Source organism: Pagrus major, chromosome 6, assembly GCF_040436345.1.
Source record: "Pagrus major chromosome 6, Pma_NU_1.0".
Taxonomy (NCBI): domain Eukaryota; kingdom Metazoa; phylum Chordata; class Actinopteri; order Spariformes; family Sparidae; genus Pagrus; species Pagrus major.
In genome coordinates, this window is record NC_133220.1 from 19,799,731 (window position 1) to 19,822,793 (window position 23,063).

At 41.0% G+C, this 23,063-nt stretch overlaps 2 protein-coding genes across 2 annotated transcripts in view; both read right to left on the reverse strand.

Moving 5' to 3' along the window:
* Positions 1 to 10,397, reverse strand: part of LOC140998227 (potassium voltage-gated channel subfamily B member 1-like) — a 38,705-nt gene extending 28,308 nt beyond the window's left edge. Inside the window, exon 1 of the mRNA XM_073468432.1 lies at positions 9,843 to 10,397. Within this exon, the coding sequence (XP_073324533.1) occupies positions 9,843 to 10,397 (555 nt within the window). The remainder of the gene's footprint in view (positions 1 to 9,842) is intronic.
* Positions 10,398 to 13,975: 3,578 nt separating this feature from the next.
* Positions 13,976 to 22,280, reverse strand: LOC140998228 (prostacyclin synthase-like). The gene is made up of 10 exons (XM_073468434.1): positions 22,174 to 22,280; positions 21,482 to 21,605; positions 20,467 to 20,642; positions 19,648 to 19,791; positions 19,049 to 19,176; positions 18,288 to 18,469; positions 16,090 to 16,225; positions 14,956 to 15,137; positions 14,411 to 14,562; positions 13,976 to 14,294 (listed from the first exon to the last, which is right to left on the reverse strand). The coding sequence occupies exons 1-10, from the start codon at positions 22,239 to 22,241 to the stop codon at positions 14,144 to 14,146; spliced, it is 1,443 nt and encodes a 480-aa protein (XP_073324535.1). The 5' UTR covers positions 22,242 to 22,280; the 3' UTR covers positions 13,976 to 14,143.
* Positions 22,281 to 23,063: the final 783 nt, after the last annotated feature.

Below are 23,063 nucleotides of genomic sequence, written 5' to 3' on the forward strand. Positions count from 1 at the left end.
ACACTGCTGCCAAAATGGTGTTCAGTGGTAATTTCTAAGAAGTTCTTGAAAAAAAATATTCCTTTCCATCAACAGCACACTCCTTTAAGATCAATGTATTGGACAGTCACAACACAGTTTTCAGCACGAGCTCAGTGAAAAAGCATTAAGAGTTTAAAAGTCTCGTTATCAATTGAGGCTCTGATTGCAACGCAAGTTTTGAAGTCCCGAGGAAATAATTGTGGCTTAGTAAATAAGATGCATGTGGAACACACTCCGGCTGATACAAACAATTTAATCCTTGTCTCTGCAGTTCACAGCTAGGCTGATTTTGTGAATCGATTAGTGTCCGCTCTGGTGGGATGTGTTACTTACTGAGTTGAAATTTCCATTTGCTTACGCTGATCAAACGGCATCAAAGGCATGTTTTAAATCAATAATGCTAATGTCTCTCTCAGTTGAGAGCTTCATTAGAGTCTGTGCTGCTGCGACTGCATACGGACAATCTCCGTATGGAGCCCAAAAATAAAGATGAAGCTACAGTATGAAGATGAAAAGAAGCTCAGCAGGAAACAAAACAGAAAGTCATGGTCGCAGTTTGATATTCTGACTAAAGACTTTCAACATGTTATCTTTAAATCTGTGGCTGCAGCTGGTGTCAACAGGCAAGTGTACAAAAAAAGACTGCAAGCTGGTGGCAATAGTAAAAGGTTGTATCTGTCCAACCCAATGGCCTGAATAAATGTAACAAACTCAACATTTCTTTATGTTCAATTTTCAATATAATATTTTGACTGTCATGGTTTGGGTTTTTTGGTTTTGTGATTTCCTGTTTTATCTTGTAGATTCATATCCTCATGTGTCATGTTTTACTTTCCACTTCCTGCCTATGTTTTTTGTTTTGTCAATTAGTCCTTGTGTATTAAGTCCATGTGTTTTTTTTGTTGTGATCTTGTGTTCCCCAAACTTCATCCTGGTTTTTATGTCATTTAGTTTTGTATTTCGCTTTACTTTTCGGATTTGGCTGCGTTTGATTTTTCCAAAGATGCTTTGCCTTTGATGCTTGGCAGCCATCTCACCAACATCCCCTCCTCCTATTTTAAGGAAAGTCAGCTCATATACATGTAGTCTGAACATAATATTATATGTTTTGTGTTGTTATCATTCAACTAAAACTTAGAAATGTAACTTATCTGTAGTTTGCAAAAAACGTGCAATGCTGACAGTTTATTCTGTGACTGGGCTGACCTGTCAGTGATCTGTCAGTCTGTGTGTACATAAATAATCTGTTATTTGTTAACAGATCTGTTAATCATTTATTTATCCTGATCATGGCTACTAAATATTAAATTTGGATCCATTCTTGGGTTCAGACGGAGCTCGTGGGGGTGAGAGGCTGGCTCTAATATACTAGAAAACTGAAGGAATTTTCCATCAGTGTTCAGGAATATGAGGAAAGCTATTGTCTCTCTGCATTTAGATGAATAAGACAAATATATTTATAGAGTTCTTCCTATCTTTAATTAGAATTCATGCAATAATGAGTGCTTACATGCAGATTAGGTTGCTTGGACTTGAATAGCGAGAGGAGGGAGTACAATAGAAGAAAACAAACAGATGAGAGATGATAAGAGAGCAAAAAAGAAACAGAGAGACTTTGGTTCAATCTGTGAAAAAACTGTTCTTGTGTATGTGTGTGCCCACTAGGAGATATACTGTAAGGCACTGCAATCAGTCTGGCAGCTTGGAAACTGTGTGCCATTGATTTACGGATATTCAAAGCTCACCTAAGCACAGCAGAAGAGTTGCCGTCACCCAGCAACATCCCTTGAAAACAAATCATAAAATACAGTCTGTTGGATAGGCTGTGCCTGGCTATTAGCCTGCATACACACGATTACTGTAAGAGAAAGGTGGGGAGGGAGGAGGAGGAGACAGAAACGCAAAGAGATAGAGGAAACTCTCAGCTCCATTACTCAGAGCCACTGCTGAAAATAACAACAGAGACCATAAAATCAGAGTGACTGTACTGCTGCAACTCCTCTGGTGCACAGAGCTGGAGGTTAGCATGAGTGACTGCACTCCCCCATGCGGAGCTATCAGCACGCAGGGGTCCGTGGGAAATCACACGTCCTGGTACCTCTCTAATGGCTGGTCAGGGTGTGTCCCCACTCACCCCAGCTTGCCTTGCATCCTAATGTCTTTGCCATCGATTTCCTCCCATTCTCACGAAAACTCGACTGCTTTGGCCGTATGGACTGAACAGAAAACAGCAGATATCTGCACCCTGACACAGAGCCATGTTCTGGACACACAGACTTCACAAACAACAAAGCAAAGTGCTTACAGTGAAGTCAATGGGGCATATCCGATGTGCAGTAAAAAAGTGCAGTTAAACGCCTCTAGTCATGGCTGTCTCCAGCTCGCTGAGAGGAGAAGTTTCCATGCAATTAGTTGAAACAGCCTCTGCCAAGGCGAAAGAACTAAGTGTCAGTTTTTATAGTTCAGTATCCTGTTCTGGACCGAAGCTCTCAGTGGGTGGAGAGCGCTGCAAGGCTTTTAGGAGACGGGAATTCAAATTCCCAGAGTGTAGAGGTGTCAAAAAAGTCTCTTAAGTGAAAGCTGTATGTGTCAAGATTGTTTTTTATACTCTGTAAAACTTTACAGGAAGTAAAGAATCAGAACCTGCTCATGTTCAGTTTATAACTTATCAGCTTAATCAGCTCACCATTAAGCTGAATGTACACTTATCTACTGAACACTCATAGGGCCTGTAGTTGACCTTACAACATTAATTTTTCAGTGCAGCACTTTGCATTTTCAATATCTCTCAACATCCTAATGCCTCATTACTGGAATAAATTATCAATCTAATTTATTATTTGTACGTGTAATTTCCTCTGTTGCATCTCTTTGAATGTTGTATCTCGTTGTTGTGTAGTGTGTAAGATGATCTAAATCAACTCTATGCATTATTTCTTTCTCGTCTTTCCAAGCTCTGACATGTTGCTTCTACTTACATTGTTAAAACAAAACCATGGCATTAACAGTTATCATTTATTTACAACAAATTCATACTGGCTCAATAAAAAAAAATCCTCCTTTGATGAGGATTCTGGATGCCTCAACCCCCTTGTTGACCTGCCATCCCTCTCCATCGCCCCCATGATTACTAATAAGTGGATCTCTGTCCGGGTTCGGACCCAGACGCGATCCTATCCGGACCTGGATCTACATTTTGACAGAGCACTTCTGTTTTAACCAACACAGCTTTTCTAGCCTTTTATGACACTGGTGATCCAGGAAACTCAAAAGCAATCTGCACATCACCCACGTGATTCCACACAGCCAATCAAATCTGTGCATTGCATTAAGCAGTGTAATTGCGATCGAGTCAGACCTATAACCAAGAAAGGTGACTTGTTATTATACTGCAGCATACCACTTTTATGAAACTGACCTTCATTCAAAGTGCCTCAAGTTCACTCATGTTTACCTGAAACTAGGTTTAAAATTCTTAAGCATTTCTCTATAACATCCACTGGGAGGGATGAATGCCCCCCGGTGCCCCAATGTCTGAAAAAATGCAGTGAAAGTGCCCTCTTGGATGCCCCTATAGTCTGTAAAACATGATAAAATGCCCTCTAAGATGCCCTTCCAGTAGACCAACAGGGTGAAGTGCCCTTCAACACTATAAATACATTATGACATTCTTGCCCTCTGATGCCCCACCGCTTACAACTGGTGCCCTTTTTATTTTTATCGCCCCTGCCCCTCAAACATCCTGAGTCTGTCACTGCTAACATCAATTATTTGACTAAATAACTAACAAGAAGTAGCCGTCGAAGTTCGAAATATTTCATCAGATTTGATTGATACTAGCATGACTAGCTAACAACCTCACAACTGTCATCCCATGATTAAAGTTTTGCTAAATCCTGATTGGTGCATTGAAGGACATGACATCACTTTTCTCCATCTGAGCCCCGCCCTTTTCAAAACCAGATGGAAGAGTATCAACAAAACCAAACAGGCAGAAATATAAAGAAACAGAAATTGTGAAATAACCAAAACCATATGACTCCATCACTCATCGTAATCCGAGGACACAAGTTTTCAGGGTCTTTGAATAAGGCCGCTTTCAGAGTTTACAGCACTGAGCTCTAACGCCAAACCCCTGGGAATGTGATTTATAGGGCGACTGTGATCCCTCTGAGACTAAGCTGCACCTCAGGGGGAATTGAGCAACAGAGGCATGCTGAGACATGCTGTATTACATAGGCTGGTTTCATTCCCAACACACTAAACCGTTTCCTCCCACTGGGCCACATGAGAAATGACGACATGGGCATTCAGCACATACTGTTTGGTATCAACAAGAGCTTTTCTCCTATTGGTGAAATGATTACCTGCAGGTTTTCCTTGTGTTTTCAGGGCTCCATATTGTTATTCTAAATAATTTAGTGGGCAGACCTGTGGTGGGAATGCAGACTCAAGTGGCTCTAAAACTATTCAGTAACACCTCAACACTCCTGAGAAGAAAGACAGACTGGCTCCACACTTGGTGTCCTTCACTACTGCTTTGGAATGAAAAATGGCTTGTGGAGAGCGAGCGCTGGTGCTGATGTGTATTTCTGGGGAGGTTATAACTCCAAAAGGCCCAGGATGAGGTGACATCTGGAGCTATAGATATTCCGGATCACACCTTCTCTCTCCGGCATTAGGTCGAGTGTTATTAATACGCAATTAAAATTTCATCAGCGCTGAAAAATAAATGAGGCGGAATATGTGTTTGGGAACAAACCATTTCACTGATGCAACTCTTCAATTAAGCCTCGGAAACAAGACTGCATTCAATTTGACATTTTGTGTCTCATATGGAAAACTAAACAATGAGGAATAATGGCCCTATTTGTCAAACAACTTCCACTTCCCTACTCTTTCTTCCATTCAGAAGTTTCTGGACAAGAGCTCATGGGAGAAGGACATAAATTGTGTTTGTATTTCTGTGTTTGACTGCATGAAAAAAGTCAAGCGGAATGACACACAGCCACAGTGAAGGAGAAACATAAGATAATGCTGAAATTATAATTATGTATGTAAGAACCTAGAGGCACTTCATGAGGTGGAAATTGTGCCTGTTGAGATTTGTTTAAACCTATGTCTAATCATTTAAACAAAATATTGCAATAATGCAAAATGTCCACCAATTATTGTGCCACAGACCATATCGTGAACCTATTATGACTTTGCAAAGTAAACGCTGCGACTTTTCAATCAAGCCTCCGAAAACAAAGTTTTAACCTCAATTTGACATTTTTACTGTTCTCATTGAAGAAATGGCCCTATCTGTCAAACACCTGTCACTTCCCCACTCTTTCCTCCATTCAGAAGTTTCTGTGGACCCCTTAATGGTGCACACTGTGCAGTCTGATCTCGTGTGTTAAGCTGAGGACAAGAGCTTCCATGGAAGGACATAAATTGTGTTCCTATTTCTCTGTTTGACTGAGTGAAGAGAGTCGAGCTGAATGCTCAGCCACAGTCATAAAGAACCTCGAGGCACTTCATGGGGAGGAAATTGAGCTGGTTACGATTTTTTGTGGACAAACTGTTGTGTAGTAATTTTATTTAATATTACACTAATGCAAAGAGTATTCATTAATTATTGTGCTATGGACCAGGCCCCAAGCTCATTATGAATTTGCAGTGGCTACATAAAATAAAAAACACTGCTATTATTTGGTTGTGCTCCTGACATTTGGTTCATAATTTCTAGTCCAACGAGCTCAGTGAACAGCAGCGGAACTGAGATTCATGTAATTGCTCATGTACTCTCACTGGTTTGTGTTGTCAAGAAAGCAGAGAGGAGAATGAAAGATGACATTTAAGCAAAGATAACAAGGTTAGTACTCAGGAAGAGGCAAAACAAGTATTAAAAAATTAAAAATAAAATCAGCCAACAAGATGTAATATTAAAACCTGGGCAATTATTTCCATTTGCAAAACAGTTTCTGTGCTAACCAGCACTGTGTAGTATTTAATTGCTTTTTAAAACAATGATTGGAGTTATTGTTTAAGTTTTTAGAGGAAAGTGGAATGGGTCAAATGAAATGTGTTTTCTTACGTCTGATAAACAGACTGTTATGTCTCTCACATTAATGAATGCTGTATCTATCTCTGTATTTGCAGATATATCAGATATATTTTAGGGTAGAATCAGCAATATGAGAGTACAAGTTGCATTACCTCCATTTAATCCGATATAGACATGGCAGACAAAAATAATCATCTTTACGTTTTTGTGCTTGTCTTTTACATTTGAGCGAATCTCTTGGATGAATTCTAAAACAGAAAATTTCTACCCCATCACACTTTGTAGGTTTGAATAAGTTACATTTTTGTGCTGTTATAGGTTTCGATAGCAAGAATAATAACAGTACATTTAGTCTAACATTAAAAACAAAGGATTCGTGAGAATGCATTAATATCATCAAAGGTTTACACGAGGTGTTGTCATGCACGTGAAAATGAGAAAACTATGTTCCTTATACACCCTCACAATAACAGAGTAACAGAGGGACAAAAATAGATCCTTGAGGAACTGCGTTATCGATTTATCAACCTGAGTTATTAGATGGAATAAACCAGCTTTATGAATCTCAACCAATCCAACACAACGTGACTTCTTCAATAAATAAACTACGACCATCGATATTAAAAATGTCTATAAAGGTTTTAAAATTGACTTTGTCACATTTTTAAAAGTGCAGTAGCTGATAATATGGTCTGATTGCTATGAACTACTTTAGACTGCAGCTTCCCAAAAAGTTATATTTGCTACTGATCAAGGGAGGCAGATCAGATAAAGCTCTCTCTGCTGGTCTGACACATTTGATTGTGTCTCAATCTGAAATATGTGGTCAAGAAAACCTAAAAAGATTATTAATTCATAATTTTTATGTTAATTACGTTCTTCTTCTTGGCACCCTGGTCACCAGGACAAAATGTTGGCAGCTAACATTTCTGGGACCCACAGATCAATCACATATGTGTGTGTCATAGGCTACATTTCATATTGACATTTCTGCAAGACGTGTCATATCACGGTGGTTGAGTTACAGGTGAGAAGGCTGCCAAGCCAGTGACCACAGCTCAAACTGCGTTTCTACATTTGTAAGTGTAACACTACTGGATATTTTTAAAGAGACCTGGGGACAATTTCCAGCCAGTGTGTGCAGCGTAAAAACCCCCCAGATATTTCTGTTGAGAAGCTGGGACGTCTCCAGCTGCGTTTCTGGCGACCAAAACAGGTATTTTAAGCCAAAATCTTTTCCTAACCCTGACCAAGTGGTTGTTGTGCCTAAACCTAACCATTGTTGTCATAATAATACATTTGAAACTGAACCTAAAGAAACACAAAGAAATAGAAAGTTTCCTCATATCCATGGTTTGCAGAAATGTACATTGCCTACATTTCTTCGGGCGATTGGGATGTTCTGCCGTGGAGACAGGAGGTGCTTCACAGATAAAATGTGTGGGGGAGATATATTAACATTACAGTTTGACAGAGAGGACCACTCAGTCTCAGATGTTCCTTTCATGTTAATCTAACACACAGATTTCTCTGGTGCCAAGAGCTGTGCCAGCTTGTCAGCATGGACACCAGAGGACCTGGTTTTGGTAGTCTGTGTGGTTAATGGTTTCAGAGAGCTCTAGAGACGGCTGAGGGCCACTGAGTGTCGTAAAGTGAGCATGTCTTGAAGCAATGTGATTGAATAATTAAGGGAAATAATTAGGGGCTTCAGTAATTTGAGGTCAGAGATGGAGCAGGTTCTTTCAACAGATGAGCTGAATGAATTATGCAGGAGCCCCTGTTCAAGGAGGTGTTTGAAATTTCTTTGAGTAATGATTCAACCATGATTCCTCTTGTACCAGCCATGAAGAATCATGTCTTTTTTTGACACTGTCAGGCATTTTGAACCAAAACATCACACAAATTATTTCAAATTGCACACTTTTTAGGTTTTTTTTCCACTCTCTGGTAGGACTGGGTAATATATTAATAATATATCATTATGGTGATATGAGACTATATATCAGCTTAGATCGTTTTATGGTGATATGGCGTAAGTGTTGTCATTTCCTGGTTTTAAAGGCTGCATTACAGTAAAATGATGTAATTTTATGAACTTACCAGACTGTTCTACTTGTTCCGATGATCGCCTTCACCCACTTAGTCATTATATCCACTTTTTTTGATGATTATTTAGCAAAAATTGTGTTAATATTTTGTTCGTCATCACCACATTATCCATATCGAGGTATTTGGTCAAAGATACCAGGAAATCTGAGTCTGAGCATTTATGAAGTGCTTTTGATGACATTTCAAAATATATACAGCCTAAAAATATTGTAATATGAGAGCCTCACTCTCTTTAATTAAAAAGGTCAAAGTCCACAGCAACAGAAGCTCCTCTCTCCCACAGAAAACACTGCTCCTCAAATGCCTCATCAGTAGTCCTGTCTTTACTTCTGTGACTTTGCGTCACCATGTCACACGTGCATAATTTATGCCTAGTGGCTAGTTTGGCACCTAAGACTTGATTTAGCACAGCGGTTCTGTTGTTGTTAGCGGTGCTGGCTCGGGCGTGTATGAGCTGACCAATCAGAGCAGACTGGGTATTCAGGAGGAGGGGCCTTCAACAGAGTGTCTCAGAAACCTGATGTGTTTTTTTAGCATTAAAGAATGTAAACCTGTTCTAGTAGTAAAAATTACGAACCTGAAAATAAGCATATCATGTTTACTTGAAGATGTGCAGATTCCCCAAACAATTGTATTGGGAGTAAGCATCTGGGTGGTTATTTAAAAAATCTAATTGAATATTGACTCAGTCACATCTTGGCAAAGTAAGTTCACTTAAAAAATGCTGTTAACATGACTATACCCATCGATCCAGCAAAGTAAAGTACCCTTGTTCCTGGAGTGTGAGCTATGAGCCTGTTAATGAGCTGGATGATTGAATACCACACTGGAAATGAGGCAGGGGAGGCTAATGAAGCCATGAGGGGGTGACTGTTGAAAGGAGAGGAGAGGGGTGGTGTTATGTGATGATCTTAAAATATATATTTTGTGCAGCAGCGTTTCTCGCTGTCCTGAAAACTCCATTTATAAGTGTCACTCCTTTCATCCTCTCTGGTGTTGCAAATGAAAAACAAACATTCAATAATTACCAGGAGAGCAGCTTCCAGACAATACTGGCCTGGGAACAAGTATCTGACTGAAAGCAATAAAAGGAGACAATGAAGGCTGTCAGGCACAAACAAAAAGGGGGTTTTAATTGACTCGCCAGAATAACAGCACCGGGGTCTTTTCTTCTCCTGAAAGTACACCTAGTTAAGTTTATTGATTCAAGTGGGGCAACAAAATGAGTTTCCAAAGTCATGCTATTCAATACGCACTGATGAATAAGCAAAACTTTGCAGACAGCTTTGACATACAACAACATCTCTCTCTGTCTGCCTCTCTTCTCTCTCCCTCCTGTACTCCAGCTGCTGAAAGTGACAGATTAAAAGCACTGCTGCAGGTTAAAAGGAAGTCAGACATCAGATCAAGACGGTCTCAAAGAGAGATGTCTGCTCGCCTCTCTGGATGCTAAAGTAAATTTCTCACACTCACCCCTTTTTCTCCTTTTGTCTTTCTAAATTTAAACCCTAATCATCAGCAGCAAAATCTCTGCAATCTTGCTTCCACTTCTTGATGGAGAGATCATTATTTAAACCTGAAGTAATAAAGGCCTGCTGGTTTTCTCCCAGGTTACCTAAACTTTCACTAGATCTCTGGCAATAAGAAAAAGAGACTCTACCTTAGCAGCAAAGGATGAGCTCGGCTTCTCCAGCAGGTCCCAGAGTTTCATCCTCTTCTCGGAACAACATGTGGTTGTAAACTCTTGCCCGTCCCTCTCCCTCATGTTCTCGGCCTCTCTCTTCAGCTCCTCGTTCATCTGCTCCTTCTTCTGGTGGTACCTGGCCTGGCAGCAGGACTCCAGGTAGATCTCGTCGATGCCCCAGAAGTCCAGCTCTTGGCTGAAGGACAGGGCGCACATCTCCTCCATCATGTGCAGCTTCCCGGTGCGGTAGAAGTTGAGGATGGAGGTGAAGGCGCCGGGGTGTCTGTCGAAGAAGTACTCGTTGCTATCCAAGCTGTAGTCGTCGCATATCTCCATGATGGAGTCGTGGGTGTTGCAGTCTCTCAGCTTGCCCAGTCTGGTGCGGGGCAGCCTGTCCAGGGTCCTCCACAGGACTTCGTGGAGGAGGCCCCCGACGTTGAGTCTCACCCGGCGGGTGTGCGTCTTACTGCGGATGATGTCCATCGTGTCCGGTGGCAGCGAGGTGCCCGAGCGACACCCCGTTTTGTTCATCTTCTCTCGCTGGATTCACTGGAGGATACAGCCCGGTAGATTAAGAAGACATGGTCCTGTGGATGACCGCATCAGGGTCCCTCCTCGCTTCTTCTCGCGGCTGTGAAAAAAGGAATAAAACACAGAAATAATATTAAGGCGCTGTGGAGCAGACGGTGCCGGTGTCCTACAGTAGCAATGTCAGGTGGTTTATCCAGTCATCAGAGAACCGAATAGATATTTTAATCAGCTTTAAGAGGCACAGCCGCTTTTCTTGCTGACTAGGGTGGCGCTGGGGGGTGGGGGGGAGCAGCAGAGCCGGGCCAATGATAAACTGGGCTCCACTTGTGAGCGCTGTCCGGTGCTGAAGCGCCTGTCTGTCACTCCGCACACCGCCGGCTGTCTCTGCGCCTCTGTCCGCGGTGCTGAAGCGTCTGAGCCCGGGCGGGACAGCCATCAGTCCCGGTCCAAAGGCAGCGTGTAGTTGTAAAATGCGGTTCTGCTGCTCAACTCTTCTCTAAGAAGACCGACTATAAACTTTGACAGCAACATGAGACATTATATCTGAGCCGTAATACCACCTGCACTTATAACACCAATGTATAAAGTTATTTTTCACATGAGGTAAACACGCTATATTTAATACATTGTGGCGCATATCTGAGTCATACAGCACAGCAGGGTTTTGGGACACATGAGCACGCACGAAGTCAAACTATTGCAGTAATGTACAATATCAAAGTGAAACCAAGCGAGCTCTCAACACTAAAAGCAATGTAAGAAATACACATACGTGTCTTCCTTATATCCCGATTCTCCTCATGGACGGACATCAGCAGCGTGGACGCGTTCAAACTTCTCCCGTCCGTCCAGGTGTCCGGAGCTCTGCAGGGAGCTGACGGAGGCATCATGAGCTCCGGGGCGACATGTTGGACCCACACACACCGTCAGCAGCACGTCCAGGTCCGGTGCTACAGCTCGTCCAGCCGTCCGCTCCTGAGGCCGAATCAACAAGTTAAGAGACTCCTGAAGAGGAGCCGGGGACACTGCGGGGACCTCCTCTCCCTCCTCCACCTGCTGTCGGTCGGTGCGGCTGCGTGCTGGCCGGCCGGCGCCACTGACTGTGAACGGGATCCTGCAGGGGCTCGTCTCACTCCGGCTCCTCCAGCGGCTGCAGCCTGAACCAGTTTAACCCTCACACGGCCACAGCTCAGCGCAGCTACACTGGATCCTGCCGATACGTCGATATTATAGTGAGATGAGACTATACTTGCTCCTAGATTTTGGAGATCATCATCAAGTGTTGTCTTTTTCTGGTTTTAACTTGAACTTACCAGACTGTTCTGCTTGTTCCTATACCTGCCTGCCTCTTCATGATCAGTTGCTGTTTTGACAGTCCCCCTTTAGTGTGTTAGAGATGTGTTTTAAATGTGAATCGTGTGAATTGTTGAGCCTTGTCAAAGGAGAATTTCTGTCACTCATGACACAGTCAATAAAGGTGATCTATCTATACTATACTATCCACGTTACTGATGATTATTAATAAAAAATCTCATTGTGTTAATATTTTGTGAAAGTACCATTATCAATATCGAGGTCTTGGGTAAGCAAAATACCCTGAAGTGCTTTTGAGGAGATTTCAAAACATCGAGATATGTATTGTATCGCATATCGCAATATTATTGTAAGGCAATATCACCCAGCCCTGGAAACAATGGAATAGGAATTCACTGTAAACTGTGAAAGTATGTGATTTGTTATGGATCACATTAACAGTAAGGCCACGAAACACCCCACACACCTGAACTGGAGATAAAACAGACACCACACATGTAACCCACTTGTTTTACCACTTTACTGTTATATTTGTAATAACTCTTTGTTGCACTGCTCTGTTTCAGTAGTAATTGTTTTTACTTGAGATTCATGTATCTTCCTTTTAATGCCTTGTGAAGCACTATCAAAAACATTTGTTTTGAAAAGTGCTGTATAAATAAATGTACTATTATGCAAAGTCATGGTTGAGTAAAAGTAAAGATATCCTGATAATTATTACTTTGGTTACAAACGTTGTAATTTGCGACGTTTCGGTAAAGTGTCTAACTTGCAAAAATACATTAGTTGTATACAAATTAATGTACTTTTGTAAGTTAGACAGTGTGCGAGAGTTTGCTTGCAGCTTTTGATCTATTCATCCTTCTCCTACGCACCTGTCCTACGACTTCGGTAAAAGTGAAAGGTATCTGAAAGGTATCTGATATTAAATGTTCGGAAGTATCAAAAGTTATTTTCTGGCAATAAATGTAGTTAAATTTAAATATGTAAGATTTTTTGTTCAAAACATTCAAAAATGAGATAAAAAAGAACAACAAAATCAAAACAATAACAGTAACGATTTTGATGTTATGTCAACGGGAGTTTGCTGCCTTCTGTGCTAGCTGTGTAAACTACACCAGCCTCCCCTGGTGCTCCGAGCTCCCAGTCCTGGCAGAGTATTTACAGCATCTATGATAGGAGCACTAGCTGCACGGCTAACCGAGCTACCTAGATAATGGCAGCCACAGTTAGCAGCATTTAGTAGTTACTCTGGTGATGCTGCCCCCGTTTGTTTGGAACATGAATTCAGCAGGTGAACATATTCCTACATATTGCACCTTTAAGCATCAAAAGTAAAAGTAAACATGCCACATATTTACATTAGGGTATACATATGTACAGTATATGTATATGCGTATACTTTATTTGTATAGCGTATCTGATATTATTTTTTTTCTAATTATAGGAATCTGGTTTTTGCCAATAAAATAAATGAACTTAAATATTTGCTACTTTTGCTTGGATGCAATCTGCACAGTAACTAGGAACTGAAGTTATCAGATACATTTTAGTACATGTACAAGTAGTTGAGTAAATGTAATTCCATCACTGGTTATTTACTATTATTATTAAAAGCATAAGTAGTGTAAGGCCTGATGTAAGTCTGTGTAGCAGCAGGAGTCAGTGTTATCCTAACTGGACTGGTACCGCGACACAGTCAGTGTTCAGTGGAAAAGTTACTCATTAATCCAGAGCAAAATGTCTCATTCTGAAGACACAATTAAACTGAAGCCAGATTTATTGGTGCTGCAGTCAGGGGCTGATTTTGTCCATGATTGTGGCCTTACTTTGTATCTTTTCATCAAAACATGATGGTTTAAACATGATGTGATTTTACAGAAATGCCAAAATGAAAAAAGAAGAGCATGTTTTACAATCTGCGGTCTATGGTGGATCTGCTCCTGCTAGCAAGTGATCACTTGCTTTCCAGACGACATGTAAATCTAAACTTTCCACTCAGCTTCCCTCTGCAAACACCAGGCATGTGTGAGTGTGACAGATGTGTGGCTGGCTCTGTTTACAGTCCAGACAGTCCCCTCATTACGCTCGTGCTCTCTATTTAACATATCCAAATGCTCTGAAGCTTTACTTTTTACAGCTTCTAAAAATTACAGCAGTAAAGTCACATTTCAACATCTTATTTTGACAGTTTTCACTCACAACATATTAATGTGGGCAACATATGTGAATGTAATGGACTCAAAGAAAGATAATACACAAAGTATTATATATATTATTTACATTTATTGATAAATAACAAAATAATTATATACTGTGTGATATAAATACACATCATAAATATAAAATATATAAAAGTACAAAGGGAATATTGACAATATATACAATGAACATGTGTTGAAATGTGCATAACAGATGTGTTTTGTTTTTCTTTAAAGTCTTTTCCGTGGCTTATAACGGACAAGCAAGTCCCCCTGTGGTTGTAGCATCCCAAATCCATAACGACTGGCGTCTACCTCGGGCATCTGAGCATCTGGGTCACACAGCTCCAAATCGTAGTCAGTCAACACCATGTAAACAAACCTGAAGAGTAAACACATGGAATTAGAATGATTCAAGCAGAAATTAGAGGTAACAAGCTCCTCCGGCGGGCAGCGTCAATGTAAAGTTCTGTGGTGAACTATTTCTGAGACACTCACTGTCTGATGGTATTGATGGCAAACTGCTTTCCCACACAGCCATTGGTCCCTGCGCCCCATGGCATGGTGTAATATTTCAGCCGCCTCCCTCCTTTATAAAAGTCTCTCTTCACTGATCCATCTTCCTTCAGGAACCGATCGTACTTGAATTTCTGAAGAGGACATTTTTATTTAGCAACAGACATTAGATGCAAGCAATTAGAACATGCAGAATTATCTATAAAAATTAACTTGATCTCATAGTTTAATGTCTATTTGTTAGTCTAATTTCTGCTGGACAGAGTTTGACTGACTGCAATGTCCTTCCCACGCCTATTAGCTCTGTTCCTGTGCACAGCTAATCCCTCAATAGTCCACAGCTCTGGTTTTGACCTCTCACTGGGTAACACAGCTTTGTGTAGGCCTTGATTCCACCTTACATAAACAACTACACTAATTACACTTAAGTCTGCCTCCACCTTGTCCCAAACACATTACTTCTATTCCTGTTGGCAGCACAGGAAGTTTTAGGGTAGACGTAACTGTAACGAGACAGGACTACAAACCTGTGGCTCTTGGTGAATCTCGGGGTCCATTTGAGGGCTGTTGAAGGGGAACAAACACACCCTGTCTCCTTTCCTTAGCAGGTACTCTTGGCCGTCAGCCATGTGGAGGGTCTTTTCCTGCACTACCTCTCTGGTGATGAAGGGGGCAGCAGTGAGTCTCAGTGCCTCTTCCAAGGCACTATCTGTGAAGGGGCAGAAACAAATGTTGGTAACACGAAAGAGCAGCAGGATTTCTGCAGTATTTTCCAACTTTTTATTGTTTTTTGGTAAATAATATGGCCTATTTCTTAGTGTACACCATGTCTATTTGGATTTATATACTCTCAATTCCTTTACTTTAAAGGGAAATAACACCATTTTTAGACCTGGGCTCTATATTTACATATTTCAGGATTAATACTTCCTAGAAAATATGTTTGAGATGGGTCCAGTGGGTCGGCTCAGCTGGCAGCAGCAACACGGCTGCAACGTAATCCTTTGGGGCAACTGCGACTGTCGAAGTTATGTCCACTAAAAGTGCTTGTTTTTTGCCTCTCACAGGCTGAGGTTGTTATTCTACGTTTCTGACAACTTTACAGAAATGATTCCAACAGATCTCAGGAGGTGAGCTGTCACAGCTGTTGCTTCATCTAGATTGTCAAAATAAGCCAGCCATGATGATCTTATTATTTACAAAACGAAAAAAGTCTATCTCTGTAGGAATCATTTTACTTAATGTTGTCAGACACTTAGAATAACAACCTCAGCCTGTCAGTGGCATAACCAAGCCCTTTTAATAGACAAAACATTGACAGTTGTAGTTGCCCCATAGGGTAACATTGCAGCCATTCCAGCTGTGTCACAGCTGCCAGTTGAAACAATCTCCTGGACTGATTCCAAAACTTTGGTACATATGAACCATTTACACTCCCAAATACGTAAGTATAGGTTTAAAAACAATATAATTTGCCTTTAATAATATTTTCCATTATTCCTTTGGAGTATTATCCCAGATTTAATTCTACAGACTACAGTATGTGTTGTATTCTGAAAGAATAAAGTGAATCCACACTCTACCTCATCTTGTTTACAATAGGAACAACCTACAACCAATAAATGTCTCTCTGTTTACACAAGCTGGAATCAAGCTCTCACCAAACACAGGGGTGTTCACAGGTCTGTCCAGCAGCGAGGTCTCCGAGGTTTCCATCTCTGTGTTCACCGCTGTCAGAGCCTCGGGATGTGTCAACAAGTAGCCCAACAGCCAAAATGCAGCAGGACCAACATTACCCTGGAAACAAACAGACCACCATGATAAGGTCATCTCTCTCACTACAGTGTTGCATAGTGACGGCGCAGGTGGTTATTTGGTAAAAGCAAATAAGAAGATCACATGACACCCATATTACTCATATCTAACAACAAAGCACATTTCAATTAAGGTTAAGTTCAGCTGCATAAAAACAAGCCTCACACCGAGTAGCTTCCTTTCATGTGTTTTGGATGAGAGCAGCCTTGCTCTGGATATTCTCACTACTGGCAAAGCACAGCGCGGTAATGGTTTACTTAAAAAGGAAAGCCATTGGAAACTTGAGGTCCCCTGCCATCTGCCTGCATCCAAGGGCAGGACATTGAAACTATTTCGCTTACGGCAAACCACAGCGCTGTCTGCCAGGAGTACACACGTAAAACAGTGAGTAATATAACGGTGAAGAAATGAGTGAACAAAGAGTTCTTAAAGCTTACTTAACAATACTTGAACACTGTTGATAAGAGAACGTGTACCCATTAAAACATGCGTCACAAGAACATGACATCATCCAAACACTTGGCGGATGGATCACAGGCCTGTGTGTGGGGAAACCTTCTCGAGACAGACAAATATCTTCTGTTTGTTTGAACTTAATAATACTGACATTGATTCAGATTACAATTTTGCGTGTCATTCATTTCTAACACATTGTTTTGTGTACCAGTGTATCTTGCAATTACATGTTAATTTCTTTCGCTAAAGTTTTGATGAAAATTCAAAATGTGACTAAAGACAAGTAGAACTTATGACTCAAAACTCGTAATCAAATGGAAATAAACCACGGTGACAAGAGCAAAGAAGGATGAGTAAGCACCATGCAAAGTAGGACAAATGTTGAAGTAAATATCTGATTAATTTCTTTGATGTAATCAAACGCCTCCAGCAGGGCTGTAGGCACAACGTCAGTACGTTCACTTATATAAGAGGAAGAAGTCAAGACCCAGTCAAGACCTGTTTAAGACTAAAAAACAATATAGCCAGTTAGCTACTTTTTCTCTAGTAAAAGTAGAAATTAAAATAATTTTCTCAAAAGTGCAAAACAGGTCCCAGGTCATCAAATACTGAAGCTTTGAATGAGACGCAACAATTAGCTATCTTTCTCCAGAGTTTTTTTTTGCACCTTTACACATAGGACGAGATGCAGATCTGTGCATACTGCTCCATACCTGTATCTTTACACATACAACAAACCAATCTAAAGTTTTATGCCTTTGCTTTGTGTTTATGGTATGTCAGCAGGATTACACAAAAACTGCTGAAAGGTTTTCAACGATGCTTGGATGGAAAATTGGTCTCGGCCCAGAATAGACCCCATTAACTTTTGGTGCGGATCCAGATAGGCAGTCGGATCCAAGATTTTCTTTCTCACTATTTAACATTGTAAAATAGGGTGTTTTTCAACATATTCGTTACTTTTTCAGGGAATAATGCAAGATCTTGATGAAATAATCAGTTATATATGTATGTATTTAGGTGGCTGGTATTTATGAATGAGTACAATTTGATATGGATCCAAATAAAAATCTGGATCAAGCAGATTTAAATGTTTTACTTGGTATTAGATTAGGCAGGTTTGAATTAAAGGGGACTGTTGGACTTGGTGGAGGTATGCGCTCTACTGAGTGACAATCTAGTTTTAATTATTTTCTTACAAGGCTTCTCCAGGAGAAACACCTTAAACAATGAACTCTACTGACAGAGAAACATGTCATTAAAGCTTTTAAAGTCCAACACCATCGTACAATCCTCTATCTTATGTTCCTGAAGCCCTTTCATGGAATAGCTGTTGTGATAGTAGTGGTGAACAGCGCACTCATGTGCCATATAAGAGTACTGCTGCTATCACACCTCTATATCTATATCTCTACTATGGTCTGTTTGACTTCAAGTCTGCTCAGAGACGTGTGACAGACACAGCCTCACACAGACCTAAGTTCACCAGACTAACAGCAAAATTGCCACATCTCTCAAGGTGACCAATGACTGAAATTCTTGCCTTTGCACACACAGAATGCCTTTCTTTCTCAGACGTCTGACTCACCTGTGTGGCCCAGAGTTGCATCAGCACGGCTTTCTTCTGTGTCTCCTGGTCTACCCCCTCGTCCTGCAGGAGCCGCCTGTAGGCGTGAAGCCAGGGGCTGGACCCCGAGTCCTCAGTCAGACCAGCTGGAGCCAGAAGCTCCCACAGTCTCTGCCGAACGCTCTGGGCTGTCCTCTTTTCCTCTGTTGAACAGATAAATGTCACGAAGAAAGTAGGTGAGCAAGTGAGTCAAAGACAAAACATAAACAGCTGAGCCAAAGCTGAATGCCAAAGAACAAAATGCCAAAACACATTATTGTGCGCAAGAGTTGGGAAATAGACATAATTTCAGGTATGACTGGAGGAGGTGCCCAATATTATTGCATTTGGCAGACTTTCCTGTGTAGGGTGGGCGGGCCAAATGTAACTACAAATGATGATACAAAGAAAGACAAGGCCCGGGGAGATAAGGTGTCTGTAGAGGACTGTGATGATGTATTGTGAATCGTTAAACTCCACAAGACCACTAACAAAGCTCCCAGACGCTATGTAAGCAATTGAGTGAGTGAAACTCGCCATGGCAACTGTAAAACAACTCCATCGATGATGTCAAACCATGTTAGCTTACCACCCAGTGACAAATGTACACAGTGACGACACCTTCTCATGACTCATCAGGCTTGTAATCCTGATGATCTAACCCTGATGTACATCACAGCTGATTGTTTTCAATCATATCATCACCGTGCTCTCAGAAAACTGCTGGGTGTGAGCTATCTTACCAGGCTTTAGGGTTCCTCTCGCCAGCTTGGTCAATAGACCATCAAACTTCTTGTACTCCTCGTAGACACGTGAGGGATCTGTGCTGTTGTTGTTCTGCTCCCCTCCAAACAGCGTCAGGTACCCCGCCCTGCAGGTAACATGAGATACATAGTGTGAGAAAAAAAGTGCCGGACCCCTCTGTTGATAAATGGCGATGGAAAGATATGCAGCCCACGCAGTTTTTCCGTTTGAAAGCACACAGGTAGTGCCCTTTCAACTGGTATTTTTCCACCAGGCCAACATGTAGCATGTCACATGCGTATAGTGTTCCACATTCCAGATAGTGAAAGAGAACTTCTGGAAAACTCGTGACACTTTATATCATGACAGAGCAGCGACATGTTGATTCACATCCGCTCCGACAAAAAAAATGGAAGTGACCTCCAAGATGAGCCATCCCCCATTTTTCTTGCTGTGTTTACAAGCAGAGAAACACAGGATTGACTCGTGTGTAAACTGTTTAGCTAAAGGCTTTTAACCCGGATGCCGGATTTTTTTAGGGTTTTTTTAACATCATGAAGAGTGTGTGTCTGTGTGAGAGGGTGGAAGGCTCACTTACTTGAAAAGTAGGCTGTAAGAAAGGTGGAAGAGGCCCTCATCTTTCCAGTCTTTCTGGTTCAGAGGCATCTCAGCTTTCAGCAAGGCCTGCAGGTGTCTGCTCATGGTGCTGTTAAGGGCGCCAAAATTCGTTCCCCTGAAGTGTCTGCGGACACAAAAGGTGAAGAAAAGGTTAAACGCTGTGCTAACAAAAGGGAGTCCTGTAAATCATGTCGCACTGATTTCTGGTGTTGATAAAACAGTTCAAACTCTCAGTGACATACATTGACAAACCCATCGTTAGACTTGGCTGCCCTACCTATTTTCCCATGTGGTAATGTAACTGAGGTTTTAACAAATTCAGGAAAGTCAAGTGTGCAAAATTGTAGACTGCATTTTAATTTTTACTCAAACAACACATGGGGAATTATAATGCTACTGTGGAAGTACATTTTCATTTTCAAGTTTACTTATTTTAAATCCCCTATGTGCTTCCATGAGGGAAGGTGCAACCAAAACAAAGGTAGTGTGCCCAAACATCAGTCTTTTAAACCTTGAGAATAAAAAAAAGATGGCATCTAGAGTTTCGACTCCTCTCTTTGATGTCTTCTTGGGAACCAGTATCTCACTAGACTCTCTCAGGTTTTTTCTTTCAGCTCTACACGATAAACAAAATCTAAATCTAAAATCTAATCTAAAAATAGATTTCTCAAGATGGGAAGGGTTTTCTACAGAAACCATTCCTGAAACTTGCCTGGGTGGATTTCCAAAAAACAAATTTCGCTTCTCCATTCACATGAAACGAAAATGAAAACGTACATAAACATAATTAGGTGTTTACTTTATCATCATTGCTTTTGCTTTCGCCGGCTGGTCATGTGGGAGCCGCAGGTTGAAGATCCTCTCCATGAGCACCTGCGCGTAGCGGGTGAAGTCCAGGGAGTCGGAGTCGTTGATGACTGTGTCGTACGAGTGTGGATCCAGCAGCACCGTCACGTAACGGCCAGCAGCACGCACCTGCACACCATCAGAGCAAAGGTGGCAATGTATGAGAGACATGCAGTGTGTTCTTTTTAAATACATTTATGAGTGTTTAACAGTTTTTATACAATGCAGTGAACACAGTAAAACACATTTAATGTGCACAATTCTATCAAAATACCAAACCAAATACCAAAAACTCATGCCTGCTTTATTAGATTTCAGAGGAAGTGCAGCGTTCCTTAAATCTTTTGGATAATACAAAACTCAAGATCACATTACTTGGAAAAAGAAAAACGACTTGTAAAAAAATATGAAACTCTGTACTTGTTGTTACATAATCATTTTTAAATCGCTAAGGTGTCTTCGACAGTAACATTTCAAGAGGTCATATTACTGTTCGCCCATTCCAGGTTAGATTTCATGAAGTGAAAACAAGCAGAGTGTTTGTCACACTTCCTCTGTTGCAATCGTTTTAAATCTGGCATCAGATTAAGTATCCGGTATCATCTAGTGTTAAACTGCACTGCGTTATAAAGCTCATTGAGTTCATTCTTGACTTTGTAAGTTGCAGTTGACAAACAATCTCCCCTCGAGCAGCTGTTTCAGAGCTTTAGATTGTATCGTGTTATCTTCTTCAGCAGAGGGAGTTTGTCCAGTAATCACAAAGTTGTAAATCTTTACATTTCTTTTTTCTAAATTTCTTTTTTTTTTTAATTTTTTTTATTTCTGAGCTGTTTAAAGACTTTGAACCCCAACTTCTACACTGGAGGCCCTTAAAAGTGCTCAGAACACTAAACATTGAAGTATCTACAGATGTGAGATTGTCGGGTTGAACATCACCATCACATCGCCTTTAGTTTTCTTCTACTCACTGTGAAAATGTCGCCATGTTTCAGCTTCATTCGATTCAAGAACTTGGAAGCATCTTTTCCAAATTCAAGTGCGTGGCCTAACCATGGGATCACTCCTTTGTCCAGAGGGGGATCACGCTTTGATCTACAGAAACAGTCACGAAAAAGAGAGAGGACACAGATTTTAATGTTCCCGTCTTTCAAATAGTTGCCCCTTGTCTGTTTGACACTTCATTCCACTGACATGACAGACTTGGTCTTCCAGCTACGTGCACACCGTGCAATCTTTGTTTGAATGGCTAACCTTTTATCCTGGGATTAGGGTTATAGAGGTGAAGGTCAACAGAACAGTAACAGGGATTAGTTAGAAAACATATCATTGCATCACAGATTTGTTTTTGTCATTTCAAACTGCCTGAAAGGACAAACAAAAGGAAGACTTCTTACACACTGGAGTGGTTTAGCCACATTCCTTAGAGTAGGAACAGCCCACTAAACTAACAATAAACCGTGCAGTGATTCTTAATTATTATTATTGTTATTATTGTTGTTATTATCACCACAAGGTTATTTTTACTGATTCCTTAAAATAAGCTACACGTGATATGAAAAAACAGATATTACAATGAAAGCATGCTTTATTTTTTAAACATGTAAGCAGATATTACTGTATCAATCAAAAGGATAACAGAAGCCAGTCAATATTAACTTACCTCGATCTGTGTGTGAGGAGGAAATAAAGCAGGACCGCTTGGACGAGCAGAAAAACGGTCCAAATCATCTCTCGTGTGTGTGTGTTTACTTCTCGGCTCCGCAGAGTCAGTGCAGTCGCCTCCGTCTTCACGTGGCTTTTAACAGGTCTCCTCACCCACAGTTACGTCACACAGCCAGCCGTCACATCACCCGCAGACAGTCCATCATTGTAAAACGTTTTTTTTTTCATTCACCATGACTAAAATGTGACCTAGTGACTTGGATCGACACCAAGGAAATAAAAAAAAGACAAATATTATTCCCATCAGGACGCGGTTTACGGGCCAAGTTTGAGAGGTGGTTTCCTAGAGATGAGTTGGACGAGATAGCAACAGATTTCCTTTTGTTGGGGAGAGTATCCGCCCTTATCTCTGACTTTATCTTAGTTAAGTTCTCGGTCTTGTCTCGGTCTCGGACTGGGCGGACTCGGGTTTTTTGAACGAGACCGGTCAAGATCACCGCTGATAGGCTTTTTGTCCATGCCTTACTGATAAGAGTGAAAAAGAAGGACCCTCTCAAAAACAGCTAATAACTTTAAATCATTAGTGTAAAGATTTCCCACAGCTACAAAAAAAGGAAACTCACATTTTGATGTTTTGTTATGATTTTCCTTTGATATATATGGTCTTGGCCTTGTCTCGGTCTTGGTACTCTCTGGTCTCGGTAATGTCTTGGTCTCGGTTGGTGCGGTCTTGACTACAACAGTACTTTATCTGAACATATTTTAAGTTAAAAATAGACACACTCTCATCAGAACCAGAATCAAATCGGTAATAAATCAACCAAACAAACCGACTGTGTGTCTCTGTTCCTCGACTCCTGCTGTATTTACAGTAGTGGTGGCAAATTG

What these genes read in the sequence shown, in the direction of transcription:
- LOC140998228 (XM_073468434.1), bottom strand. Translation starts at nt 22,241, where the DNA reads ATGATTTGGACCGTTTTTCTGCTCGTCCAAGCGGTCCTGCTTTATTTC. An exon ending in AACATGGCGACATTTTCACA is followed by an intron (nt 20,643 to 21,481) that starts GTGAGTAGAAGA and finishes GATGGTGTGCAG; the next exon opens with GTGCGTGCTGCTGGCCGTTA. An exon ending in GCAAAAGCAATGATGATAAA is followed by an intron (nt 19,792 to 20,466) that starts GTAAACACCTAA and finishes TTGTGTCCGCAG; the next exon opens with ACACTTCAGGGGAACGAATT.